The 14936-nt window shown below is 30.6% G+C and overlaps 1 protein-coding gene across 1 annotated transcript; it reads left to right on the top strand.

The window, feature by feature from the left end:
- The first annotated feature begins 414 nt into the window (after nt 1-414).
- On the top strand, nt 415-1454 carry LOC140012786 (uncharacterized). The gene is made up of 4 exons (XM_072061092.1): nt 415-575; nt 647-856; nt 978-1137; nt 1227-1454. The coding sequence occupies exons 1-4, from the start codon at nt 415-417 to the stop codon at nt 1452-1454; spliced, it is 759 nt and encodes a 252-aa protein (XP_071917193.1).
- Nucleotides 1455-14936: the final 13482 nt, after the last annotated feature.

The following is a 14936-nucleotide window of genomic DNA, read 5'->3' as shown; positions in this document are numbered from 1 at the left end:
GACAGAAATGCTTTTCTCCCGGGACTCCCAAGCTGGAGTTCCCCCACTTTGAAGGACGGAACCCTAGGGAGTGGGTCAGGAAGGCGGAAAAATTTTTTTGGTCTACCAAATACCTGACCACACTTATCAGCAAGGGATCATAAAATACAAGGGGAGAATACTGATTGGAGCTACAGGAACTTTGAGACAGCAGCTAATCTCGTGTATGCATGAATCATGGATTGGGGGTCATTCTGGAAATTTGGGCACTTACCAGAAACTGAAAGGGTACTTCTTTGGCCAGGAATGAAAAGAGAGGTGGAGGACTTTGTATAACAATGTGAAACTTGCAGGATTAGTAAAGGGGAGCATTGCAAGTACCCAGGACTGTTACAACCATTGGACATCCCGGAACAAGCATAGCAACACATAGCAATGGATTTCATTGAGGGGCTGCCCAAATCAGGAGGGAGTGATGTGATCTTGGTGATAGTAGACAGGTTCACTAAGGTGGCACATTTCTTTGCTATCAGCAACCATTATGCTGCCAACGGAGTGGCTCAGGTGTTCTTTGACAACATATACAAGCTCCACAGGTTACCATCAAGCATCTTATCTGATAGGGACAAGGTTTTTACAAGTTTTTTTGGCAAGAACTATTCAACAGAGTAGGCACCCAGCTGCATTTGTCGACTAGCTACCATCCCCAGACTGATGGTCAAACAGAAAGAGTGAACAGGTGTTTGGAGACTTACCTCAGGTGCTTGTGCTTCCAACAACCCAGAAAATGGAAGAGGTGCCTCACTGCTGCAGAATGGTGGTATAATACTAATCATCATACAGCTCTGAAAATGTCACCTTTCCAAGCCTTGTACAGGTATGCCCCACCCCAGTTGAGTCTCCAAGACAGGTCCTCTAGGGTAGCTGAGATAGAGCCTAGAGGATTGGTGGGCGGAAAGAGTTAATTGGAACCAACTACTGATGGAAAACTTACTTAGAGCCCAAAACCTGATGAAGCAGTATGCTGACAGAAACAGGAGTGAGAGATCATTTGAAGTAGGTGATCTGGTGTATCTCAAATTGCAACCTTACAGACAGACGTCCATTGCCTTAAGGAGGAATTTGAAGCTATCTTCCAAGTACTACGGGCCTTACAAGGTGCTGGAAAAGGTTGGACCAGTGGCTTATAGGTTGGAGCTACCTCAGGGATCCACCGTGCACCCCGTCTTCCATGTTTCCTACTGAAGCCATCTGCAAAGGGAGCTGTTGTGCACTCACAGCCCCCTACACTCACAGAGGAGGGTGAGGTCCAAATAGCTCCTGCAGCTGTTCTGGCTAGAAGAACTCTGCAAAGGCATGGGAGAGACGTGGAGCAAGCATTAATCCAATGGAAAAATCTGGATACAGCAGATGCAACTTGGGAGGATGGCTCGGCGATGCAGGCTCAGTTTCTTGAGTTCGGAGTCCAATCCTAGAGTCTAGGATTGTGTGAAGGCCTGAAGGGGGGAGTATTGTTATGGATCACAGGGGCTAAATGGCAAGCAGTCAGGAGATTGAGGGATATTATTGTAATTCATTTACGTTAGTAATAATAAGGGCGGGGAAAGTAGTTAAAAGGCGTAACAACTCATGCATGCAGACAAAACTGAGAAATTTCTAATTTTGTGATGAATTTTAAAAAAATTCTACAAAAGGGGTGATTTTGATTGGGTATTCCGTAGGGGGTCTTCGCATTTTGCGAATGCGAGCTCTGCTGAGCTCGCATTTTGCGAATGCGAGCTCTGCTGAGCTCACCCTGATATTTTTTTTTTTTTTTTAGGCTCTCATTAAATTTTTTCCAGAAAATAGTAAGAGCTAAATAAAATTTTTCAAATAGCTCGCATTTGATAAATTTGACCTCCAAAAATTGTATTTAATTTTTTTGTTAGATTTCGCATTTATAAGTATGACTTTCAGAAAATTAAATTCAAACTTGCTAGAAAAAAAATTTAAAATGAAATTTACGAGCTCCCACCAAAATGTATCTTTTTCAGAAAATGTTGTTTGTTTTGTAGAATTTGCCTTTACTAAAATGCTGTCGGTAGTAAAATCTTATTTTAAAAGCTCTACTAAAATCTTATATTTCGGAGAAATGTTAAAGAAATGTTATTTAAAATCTGTAATTAGCAGAGGAATAAATTTTTTTATTTTAAAACTTGCACGTGCCTAAAGTCATCAAATATGTGTTCTAAAAAAAATCATATTTCTTTTATATTAAAAAAAATTGGTAATTGTACGGTTGAAAATACGTTATTTTATTATAATACATTTAAATGGTGGAAAAAGTACACATGCATAGTTCTTTCTATTTCATATATCAATGAAAAAATAGAATGAAATTGTTAACATGTAAGGTATTGACTATATTTTATGAATAAAATACTAACTTTTTTTCCTTTTTTATCAAATAAATTTTTTTTATCAAATTCTAATTTTCCTTTGTTATTAATGAATCGTATTTATTTGTTGACACCGACGAATTTTAGTTATAAGAATCTAATAGTTAATAGTCATTAATATCTGTTACAATTTCAACTGTAATTTTAGAAATTTCATAACGCAATGTTATTTAAAAAAATTATATAAGTTATTTTTATGAAGTGCATGTTATTTATTTTCTTTGTTTTGCTGTTCGACAATTCCGAAATCTTTGTTTTGATGTTCGGCAGCTATGTTTCGATATTGCGTTCTGCTTCTCCCACTCACTTTTGTCTTCTTCTTTTTTTCGAAATGGGTCTTGGCGGTATGTAGTGCGAGGATGCGAGCTCAATGTGAGCTCGCATTCCGGGAATGCGAGCTCAGTGAGCTCGCATTTTCAGAATGCGAGCTCAATGTGAGCTCGCATTCCCGGAATGCGAGCTCAGTGAGCTCGCATTTTCAGAATGCGAGCTCAATGAGCTCGCATTTCTAGAATGCGAAGACCCTCTTTTGTGGAAGCAAACCCAAGAACCGCCCTCGTTGTAGAATTCTTTTTTTTTTCCATCATAAACTGAGAATTCACCCAGACAAAACTAGTTTGTTGAGAGGCAGATTTGGGAAATCATCTCCTATAAATGATGGATATGCAACAATAGCTAGGCACGGATTTTGTATGATTCTTATTCTCAAATCTGAATAATATTCTCTCTTTTTCAATTCTCTTCCAGCCCCCAACTCTTTCTCCTCTTCTTTCTTCTAGCTCAAGTCTTAACATCTTTCTCATTTTTTTTGGATGATCATGCAATTTTTTATTTGTAAATTATAATAAATTGAATTTTGTTTATCTTTTACCTTTTCTGATTATGATAGAATGGGGTTGATTTCTTTGTTTATTTTGAGTTGATTTTTATAATGATTAGTACAATTTAAATGATCGGACCACGAGTCGAGAAGAAGTTGGAAAAAATATAAGGTTCATGAATTCAATTTTGAGTATGTAGAGTTAAATTGGTGTTAATGTATTTCTACAAATATCTATTTTGTTTTCCAAATTATATTTTTATGGACTATAGTTTTGTGATGTAGTGGTACTATTAGAAATTATTTTTTAGGTGATGATTTTTCTTGGCGTAAACAAAGTGGCTTATGAGTATTTTTATTTAGCAAAATGAGCAAAAGGGCAGTTTAGGGCTTTCACACAAATATAAAAGTAAAAGAGGCAAGTGATATTTTTAATACCTTAGGGTTGATAGATGATATTAAGAGAAAACTTAGGGGAGGTTTCTGATATGTTCCCTAATTTAGGATGGATTGGTCCCAAAATTCTAAGGAGGATTGGGTTTGTTTGGATATCATTTCATTTGTAAAAAATTATATGATTGCATCATAAATATATTTCTCAAATACTTTTTTAACTTTTTAACCATTTTTTATTTTATAAACATCATATTACAAAAAGTATTATAATATTTTTAAATATATTTATTTCAAATAATCTCCTATCTAAACATATTCTATAATTTTGGATGGACGCAAAAGCACAATAATTTAGGATGGGCTGGTCCCACGATTATGTGGAAGCACAATGAGAAGAATAATTGCACCTAGTAGCAGGAGGACAGGTGGGCGGGCCTAATAAATCTCAATCCACTCTTTGCTCTTCCCGTCTATATAAGAACCTAGGTATAAGCCCAAGCGATTTCAAATCAAAGGCAAACTTTTGGAAGACAAGGAATCATGGCAATCAACAAGATTGGTGCAATGGCTATTCTGTTTTGTGGTATGTACAATTTTATTCTTTTGTGTATGAGTTAAACCTGAGGGGCAATTTTAAAAAATAAGTTTGCCTATACGAGATTTGGTTTGCACATGATTTGGTTTGCATTTTTCATCCCATATATATATATATATACTAGGCATTGTGCCCCGCGAGTTTCGCGGGGTGCCCATTATTGATTGTTTAAGGGTAATGTAAGATTTATTTAATAATTAATGTTTAGAGTGTTTTATATGATAGTAGGGTTGGAATAATAAATAGAGGAACAATATATTGGATTAATATATTTATAAATAGATATAGTAATATTGTTGTGATTTGTATTTAATTTTTTAAGAGTAACAGGATGTAAATATTATTTAAATTAATGGAATGTAAATCATTTTTTAAGAGTTGAGATAAATTAATAATTCGAAATAATTTCAATATGTTTATTTTTATATTGTTAAATATAAGTGGAAGTAGAATAAAGAAAATTTAGGGAACATATAATTGCTATGTGCAAGAAGCTGTAGTGGTCATGTTTAATTATGATTGTTGGATAAAGTCTCTGCTAAAGAACTGCAAATGATAATTGTTTTCATTGAGTAGGGTGAACAGGATGACACTTCCTTCATGTAAGAAGTGTTTTTGTGCGAATATTGGCCAACCTTCTGTTATTTCTATTCCTTCTAGCTGAAAGATCCATCGAGTTTTAGCATGATAACAATTGATGACTCCTATGTTGTCTGTTTGTATATGCGAGGGTATATCACCAATGAGTACCTGAGATAGAAAATAGGGAAAAAACGTAGTTGTATTATGAAATGAGAGTAGCAATGTAGTGCATGAATTATATTGATAGGAATGTAATTTGTATGAAACTCACCAAAGATTCAAGATCGTGTGTTAAATAGTGGAAGAGTTTAGTATTGAAAAACTAAAAGAAAAGAAATATAGTGAAGAATACAAATTCATAAATATAATATATACAAATTAATGATTTTTAAAATTTTGAAATTATAAATTTAGAATCATATATTTGTATTTATTGATAGAATAATTGTTTTTTGAATCAATAAATATTGGATTGATTTAATTTTAAGTTTATATATATTAGATACATGTCAAGTACATATGATTTTCATTCATTTGTATTAATACGAAATAGCATAATCAATTTATATATATTGACTGGATATACATAGAATTTGTATTCATTTGCATATATTAGGTGCACGTAGGATTTTTAACGATTTGCATATTTTTTTCATATTTAATATTTTTGCTAATATATACATTTTGGAGAAAATTAATTAAATTTATATATATTAGATACATGTTAAGTACGTACATATGATTTTCATTGATTTGTATTAATACGAAACAGTATAATTGATTTATATATACTGATTGGATACACATAGAATTTTTATTCATCTGCATATATTAGATGTACGTAGGATTTTTAGGAATTTGCATATTTTTTCATATTTAATATTTTTTCTAATATATATATTTTGGAGAAAATTAATAAATAAGCGAATAAATATAAAAAGAAGGCTATTTTATGTATTAGATGTGCATAGCATTTTTAGTGATTTGCGTAATTTTTTAACTGTTAATATTTTTGTCAATATACACACTTTCGACAAAATTAATAAATAAGCGTGTTAATAAATAAGCGGATAACTATAAAGAAGGAGGGAAAATTATAAATATAGAAATAGTCTCAAAATTATAATTATTTGATATAAATAACACTTATTATATGTTAATACAAGGTAGTATTATTAATTTATATATATTAGATATACGTTAAACACATATAATTTTCATTGATCTGCATTAATATAAAACAGCATAATCGATTTATATCTATTGATTAGATACATATAGAATTTTTATTCGTTAGTATGTATTAGATATACATAGGATTTTTAGTGACCTGCGTAATTTTTTGATAGTTAATATTTTTTTCAATACACACACTTTTGACAAAGTTAATAAATAAGTGAGTTAATAAATAAGCGGATAAATATAAAGAATGATGGAAAATTATAAACATAGAAATAGTGTCGAAATTATAATTATTTCACATAAATAACACTTATTATATGTTAATACAAAGTAGTATTATTAATTTATATATATTAGATGCATGCTAAACATATATGATTTTCATTTATCTGCATTAATACAAAACACCATAATCGATTTATATATATTGATTAATATGTTTGTGTATATAGCAACCTGCATGTTTTTTTGATATTTAATATGTTTGTTAATATACACATTTTAGAGATGCACGTAGGATTTTTAGCGATTTGCATATTTTTTTCATATTTAATATTTTTGCTAATATATACATTTTGGAGAAAATTAATTAAATTTATATACATTAGATACATATTAAGTACATATGATTTTCATTGATTTGTATTAATACGAAACAGTATAATTGATTTATATATACTGATTGGATACACATAGAATTTTTATTCATTTGCATATATTAGATGTACGTAGGATTTTTAGGAATTTGCATTTTTTTCACATTTAATATTTTTGCTAATGTATATATTTTGGAGAAAATTAATAAATAAGCGAATAAACATAAAAAGAAGGCTATTTTATGTATTAGATGTGCATAGCATTTTTAGTGATTTGCGTATTTTTTTAATAGTTAATATTTTTGTCAATATACACACTTTCGACAAAATTAATAAATAAGCGAGTTAATAAATAAGTGGATAAATATAAAGAAGGAGAGAAAATTATAAATATAGAAATAGTCTCGAAACTATAATTATTTGATATAAATAACACTTATTATATGTTAATACAAGGCAGTATTATTAATTTATATATATTAGATATAGGTTAAACACATATAATTTTCATTGATCTGCATTAATACAAAATAGCATAATCGATTTTTATATATTGATTAGATACATATAGAATTTTTATTCGTTAGTATGTATTAGATATACATAGGATTTTCAATCAGAACGACTTTAATTATCCACTCACTTGATTTATTTGTCAAACTATTCACAGGAGTGCATTTGTCATCCATGCCTGCAATATAGAACATCAAATGTATATTAATATGGATGGAATGATGCAAATATATAAGATGCTGAATATAAGCACTTTTAATTGAAAACTTTTAAGTTCAGTACTTAATCTTCAGCTGCAGCTGCTAAAATTTCTTGATACACTACATTTCGAGTACAATTACTGGACAAAGAATCAGAGGCAATGCGTATGAGTAAAATTTTAACATCATTGGCAATTCTAGCCCTTGATAATGCAACATATAATTGGCCATGTGAAAATACTGGTTCTTTCAAATATAATCCTGCAAAATCAAGTGTTTGTCCTTGTGATTTATTAATTGTCATGGCAAAACATAATGAAATTGGGAACTGAGTACGCTTGAAAGGTATTGGATATGACTCATCATTAGAACTATGCAATGGAATGCGAGGAATGAAAACCTATTTACCAGAATGAATTCCAACCGAAATTTGTGCATGTATGATGTTTTTGTTAAAATTTAAGCATATCATGGGGGTTCCATTGCATAGTCATTGTGCTGGATTCAGATTTCTTAGGAGAATAACTGGGCAATTTGGTTTCAAAATCAACAAATGTGGAGGTAATCCTGGGGGTGGATAGTATTTAAGAAGTCACCGTGATTCAGCTTGTTTTGTTGGATCTATTGTCTCATCGAAGCTGATATATTTGATTTCTTCTCCAGGGAACTTCTGAATCAAAATTTGATTGATTTCGTGCACAATATCATTTGTTGTACTGAGAATGGCTCTGTTAATGAGAGTTGAATTCTGAGGGCAAAAGCTAGATAGAGATGGATAAACAGTGTCTATCAGAGTGTGCAAGGATTGCTGATCATCATTAATGAAAGAGACAATCATAGAAGAAGGCAATTGTATCTTGTCATCTGCAATGGTTGCTTGTGTGCCATTTCCAATATTGAGCAGAAAATCTGAGAATGATGGATCGAGAAATGCTCTCATATTTTCAGTCAATCGAATCTTTTGGAGGTGTGGCCAAATATATGAGTTGATGAGAGATGCAGAAATGTAATCTTCTCTTTGACCTTTGTGGACAATTGGTAAAGTCTGTCGAAAATTTCCACCGAAAACAATGAGTTTTCCACCAAATATTTGATCAGAATTCAGCAAATCTCTAAGTACTCTGTCCAAGGATTCAATTGCATATTTTTTTGCCATTGTTGCTTTATCCCATATTATTAATGATAATGTAGGTTATAATTTTAGAGAAAAGTTTTTTTTTTAATTTTGGTTTTTAGTTGTATATTTTTGAATTTTTTAGTTTTTGAAATATTATTGAAGTAATATTTTTGGAATAGAGTAAATGGAAGGTAATGGAAAGTGGTACAATTAATTTGTATTTATTAGATAGTTATGAATTTTTTGTTGATAAGTATTTTATGGCGGTTGTATTTGTGTTATGCTATTTAATTTAAAAATGGAAGAAGTTTAAGTTGATAATTGGGTTATTAACGAATATTATTGAAGGAGTATTTTTGAAATAGAGAGGAATTATGTTATATTTTAAAAAATAATTGGTTGCAGTAAAATATATTTTGGAAAAAGTGGAGATATGTAAAATGGGTGATAAATAGGATATAAAAATATATTTATATGTTTTTGTAGTCAAAATAATTTTGTGTTTGTATTATAGAATTAAAGTTGTGTTTCTAGAGAATAAATATTTTTGTTAATATATATATTGTGGAAGATAAATCGTATATAAAGGGTATAGAATTAATTATAACTTTTTTTTGAATGTATGTGTATTGTGTTATTCAATTTTGAAGTGGAAAAGATTTAAGTTAATTGTTTAGTAGTTAATATATATTATAGAAATAAGATTTTTGGAATAGAAAGAAGCTATTGGATATTTTTAGAAAATGGTTAGTCGAATGAATGGAAGTTAAAGATAGATTTGAATAATTGATTTATATTTATTGGATGTGTATGAAGTTTTTGTTGATATATATATTTTGGAGAAAATTAATTTTTTTTATATATATTTTTTTGGGTGAAAAAATATACTTTATGATTGTTTAATGCTGTGTATATTATGTATATTTTTGTTTATATATGCGAAGGATTTTTTTTACAAAATCAATATGTTTGTTAATATATATATTTTGAGTAATTAATTTATTGATTAATGAATATAATAATAAATATAAAAGAGAAGAGAGAATTATAGTTTGAAGAAAGAAATGCTAATACAAAGTTAAGATTGAAGGAAGTTATATGTGAAATAAAGTTAATAAATAAAAACGATAAGCTAACATTTTCGTGAATAAAGCTAGCGATAACAGTTACATACAGCAACGGAAAATGAAGGAGAAAGAAAAGGACAAAGTTGGGGACAAAAGCTAACATTTGTGAATAAAGTCAGGCATAACAACTGCAGCAGCGGAAGATGGAGGAGAAACAAAAGGACAAAATTGGGGACAAAATTACAAACGAACCAAGGGAAGGGCAGAATGGGAACAAAGCAACAAAAAAAGCAATGAGGACAAGCGGAAGAAGAAGCAAGGGCGCTGCATGAAGCCCGCGAAAAGACCAAAAAGGACGAAATTGGCTGCAAAATCACAGTGAAACCGGCACAATTAACTGTAGCTCAGCCTTCGCGGCTTTATGTAGTTTAAGATAAGATAAGATATATAAAATAAGTTTCGAGCATTTTTCAAAACCCTATACGGGATTTGGTTTGCACATGATTTAAAATGATTTTGGTACTAAAAACAGGAATGATTCTTCTGGGAGCAAATGTGGAAGTCAAGGCTGTCAGGCATGGGCTTCTCAGGCCCTGCTCACGAAATTGCATAGGAGGCACCGTGTACAAGATCTGTAATGGAACGAAGACCTACACAGACGGCACCAATTGTTGCGTCTCCGACGGCTGCACTCTTTACTTTGAGGATGGAAGTTCACTATATTGTGTTTGGCCTTATGCTAAATATTAATTCCATGATTGGTGTTTGTGCTTTAGACAGCCAATATCAGGCTAAACGAGTACTAAATAATGGGTACAATATATGCCCCTTTTAGTTTGTATTTCAGTTTCCACGAGAGTGGAATGTAACTATGTAGTATATCAGTGATTCATAAGATAATGAATCATGTTCAATAAAATGGAAGTATATAAATGAGTATTTTTGTTACCAAAAACAACATGCCATACATAACCAAATTCACGATACATCACCTTGATTGATTAATTACGTTCGTAATTCTCCGAAAGTACGTGGGAAAGAGAAAAAGAGAGTTAAAGAAGAGTGCTAAAAGTGGATCTACGGGCTCTCCAATTTGATGTAATTCTTACAATATGTGTTATAAACTAACATAATTTCGGGATAATTGAAATTTGCCAACTCATACAATTAAGTTAAACAAAAATTTTACAATTATACTAAACTTGTATGAATTTACACCAAATATTATAAATAATATATCAACCAAGCTAAATTGGTTAAAACTCAACTTGAGAAACCAATTTTGGATAAAAGTTTCAGGAACTTAACTATTCTTTTATTTTACTTGATCCACCAACTTCTTGTGCATCATTTGTTTAGTATTATCCAAATTAACGTTATGGAGTATAGCCGTCATTGATAATGTTCATATATATATATATATATATATATATATATATATATATATATATATATATATATATATATCCATGATATCAACATTCTAATCTCTTGACCTAGGCACTAATTGTAGATAAAAATAGTCAAAAAACAATGTTAACTAATAAAATATAGCTTGAGTCGTGTTTAATAATAATGTCCTAAGAAACTATTTCATGAAATTGAAATGTTTCCCTAAAATTAAACAAGTCTTCTTCTTATTTATAACAAGAAGGATTAGAACTTTAGCAAGCGTTGGTTAAATCAAGTAGAGAGGGGAAGATGTAGAAGAAGAGAAGTAGAGCAAGAAAGCTGGCAGGAAGGTCTCTACTATCAACTGTTGGTGTGTCTCTAAAGTGGGAGCACAACTAGTATTTATAGGTAGCAGAAAGTGAGAAATAATATCTAATAACATAAAAAAAAACGTAGCTAATTTTCTGTGTAACCAAAAGTAACGTTTAATTTATTCCGTGTAAAGTAACGGATTGTAATATTAAAAGGAAATGTTATGTTACTGATGAAATAAATGGGAACGTTCTAACCTTCATAACCGATGATAGTAATGTTAAAAGGGAACCTTCATAGCCGATGAAATAAAAAATTTATCTTCTCAGGAAAGATTCAAATTTTGATTTGTAAAATATATTTTTGGTCACAGTAAAACTCACTTGGGACTGAAACGGCCCAACTCAACTCCCCTCTCATGCGCGCGAGCCCACACCAGTTACCAACTTAACTTAAACCCAATAACAGACTATGCGTTATAAATGATGAAAAGTCTCTTTAGCTTTTCGATGTGGGACAAGATCTTTTGAAATATGCGTTTTATTTACAACAATCTCCTTCCTATTTCAAAAGATTTTGGTCAAAAGAAATAGTCTACTGGATTTATTTGGGCGAAATGTAATAAGTTTGGTGTCTTTTGGACTATAAACCAAACTTAGATTGGCAAAACATGACCTACAAAATTATTGGTGAAATATGAATTTCTATGAACCAATAACTCTTGATGTATGACAGAGATTTTAAAAATCTATCACACTACAACCCATAACTTGCTATTATCGCGATTTTACGCTTTTAGGCCGTGCACTTACCTAGTTATTTATTAGAGCTCTAAAGATTCGGCCAATAAATATTATAGGAGCAGCCTCACTCCACTCTCATATAGGTAAATTAATCAAGTGTATATTGCTTTAAATACACCTCCTTAAATAGATATGAATTCATTAAGAGTTTTAAACTCACCCTTACAATTATTAGCAATCAAAGCACTTATCTTCGGAGAGACTTAAATTTGAAGTGTTTTACAGTCAATATTGATTTGTGATTACCCATATGAATCTACTTAATCGGATCACCAATCACATAGGTTGGGTTACTATATCTATTGACAACTTATTGGCCTTAGTCTCATTGCTCTTGTAGTTTGAAGAATTAATTTTCTGCCTACAAGTTTAGTCAGAGGATTGGCCAAATTCAACTCTGATTTCACAAAATCAATAGAAATAATTCAAACTTTAAGCAGTTGCTTTACGACATCATGTCTTAGTTTCATGTATCGACTTTTATAATTATATGATTTATTTTTAGCAATAGCAATTGCTGCTTGACAATCACAATGTATGGATACAAGAGGCAACAGATTCGTAGTTGTAGGGATATTGATTAAGAAGTTTCTTAACCAATTAACCTCAGAACCAGTCAACACCAGAACTATAAACTCTGATTCCATAGTTGATCTAGTAATGATTGTTTGTCTAACTGACTTCCATGTTACTGCACCACCTCCAAGGATGAATACATAAACACTAGTGGATTTTGTCTCATTTGAATCCGAGATCCAATTAGCATCACTATACCCCTCTAATATAGTGGAAAATCCAAATATAAGATACCATAATGCATGGTACCTCTCAAATATTTCATTAGTCTAACTAACCAATGCTCACTATTAGGATTGTGAGTATACCTGCTCAGTCGACACACAACTTTCGTATAATTCATCAAATGCATCAGACTCCCAATAATCTGAGCATATTTAGATTGAGCAATTGGGTCACCATTATTTTTCTTTAATTGTGTATTAGCATCATAAGGAGTACTTACATGTGTCACATCATAATTTTCAAACTTCCTAAGAAGTCTTTCTGTATAATATTGTTGTGACAACATTATATCATCATCTCTCCTTATGATATGAATACCCAATGTCATTTTAACTTTATCCAAATCTTTCATATCAAGCTTAGAGGATAAGAAATATTTAGTACTATTAACAACATCTATATTTATACCAAATATAAGCATGTCATCCACATATAGACTAATTAACATATATTGATTATTCACAACTTTAATATATACACATTTATTCACTTCTACAGACAAAAAATCATCTTTCATCAACACTTGATCAAATTTCTCATGCAACTGTTTAGGAGCTTGTTTTAAACCATAAAGAGATTTAATTAATTTACACACTTTATTTTCTTATCCAGATTTAATACATCCTTCAGGTTGAAGCATATAAATTTCTTCTTCTAAATCACCATTTAAAAAAGCTGTTTTGACATCCATTTGATGAACAACAAGTTTGTGGATAGAACCTAAGGCAAATAAAACACGAATAGAAGAAATTCTTGTTACTGGTGCAAATGCGTCAAAATAGTCAATATTTTGTTTCTAAAAAAATTCTTTTGCTACTAAATGAGCTTTGCATTTTTCTATAGAACCATTAGAATTATATTTTCTTTTAAAAATCCATTTGCAACCAATAGATTGTGCACCAGGAGGCAAATTTACCAAAGTCCATGTTTTATTTTGCAAAATAGAATCAATTTCAGATTTAATTGCTTCTTTCCAAAACTTGCAATCAGAAGAAGAAATTGCATCAGAATAAGTTAAAGGATCATTGTCAACAAGAAAGGTTTGAAAATCATTCCCATAAGAAAATTCTTTTCTCAGCCTTTTACTCCTTCTCAATTCCTTATTAGAGCTTATTTTTTTATTTCTTTCAACAGGTGCACGAGAAATTTTATTGGATAGTGAAAAAATATGTTCAAAAAACTTAGCTTTTTTTATCTCTATAATTGTATTACAATCAAGTGTATCACTTCTTAAAACAAGAAATCTATATGCAGCACTATGTTCAATATATCTAATAAACATACAATCAGAAGTTTTAGAACCTAATTTTCTTTTCTTAGGTTCAGGTAATAACACTTTAGTAAGACATCTCCATACTTTTAAATATTTTAAATTTGGATTATAATTTTTTCATAACTCATAAGGTGTTCTGCCAATCTTTTTATGTGGAATTCTATTTTGTAGATGACATGCAGATAATATAGTTTCTTTCCATAAATTATCTGGAGCATGTGAACTAACTAACATAGAGTTCATCATTTATTTTAGTGTCCTATTTTTCTTTCAACTACTCCATTAGATTCTGGTGAATAAGGAGGCGTTGATTCATGTATTATGTTTTCATGTTCACAAAACTTATCTAAAGCTAAATATTCACCTCCTTTATCTGATCTAATTCTTTTTAGTTTCTTATTAAGTTGGTTTTCTACCTCAGACTTATAAGATAAAAAAACATTATAAGTATCATCTTTATTTCTAAGTAAATAAAGTTTAGTATATCTTGAATAATCATCGATAAAAGTAACATAATATCTTGTACCTCCTCTAGTCATAGTTTGTTTTAAATCAACTAAATCTGTGTGAATTAGATTTAATAAACCAGTTTCTCTTTGAACAGTTACACAATTTTTCTTGATTATTTTAGTTTCTGTACATATTTCACGTTTTCATGTCATTATTATTAACATCAGAAAGTAATCCAAGTGATTGTATTTTCTTTATATAGCTAACATTAACATGTACTAATTTAGCATGCCATAAAGAAATTGAATCAATAATATAAACAAAAGAAGATGCATTTTCAATGATCACATTTGAAACGTTGAGTACAAAGAGTTGATTACAGTAGTTTTTGCCCACAAATATATTATTTTTGGTCATAAC

This window comes from Coffea arabica, chromosome 8e (assembly GCF_036785885.1).
Source record: "Coffea arabica cultivar ET-39 chromosome 8e, Coffea Arabica ET-39 HiFi, whole genome shotgun sequence".
Classification (NCBI taxonomy): domain Eukaryota; kingdom Viridiplantae; phylum Streptophyta; class Magnoliopsida; order Gentianales; family Rubiaceae; genus Coffea; species Coffea arabica.
This window is presented reverse-complemented; position numbering and strand designations above follow the sequence as displayed.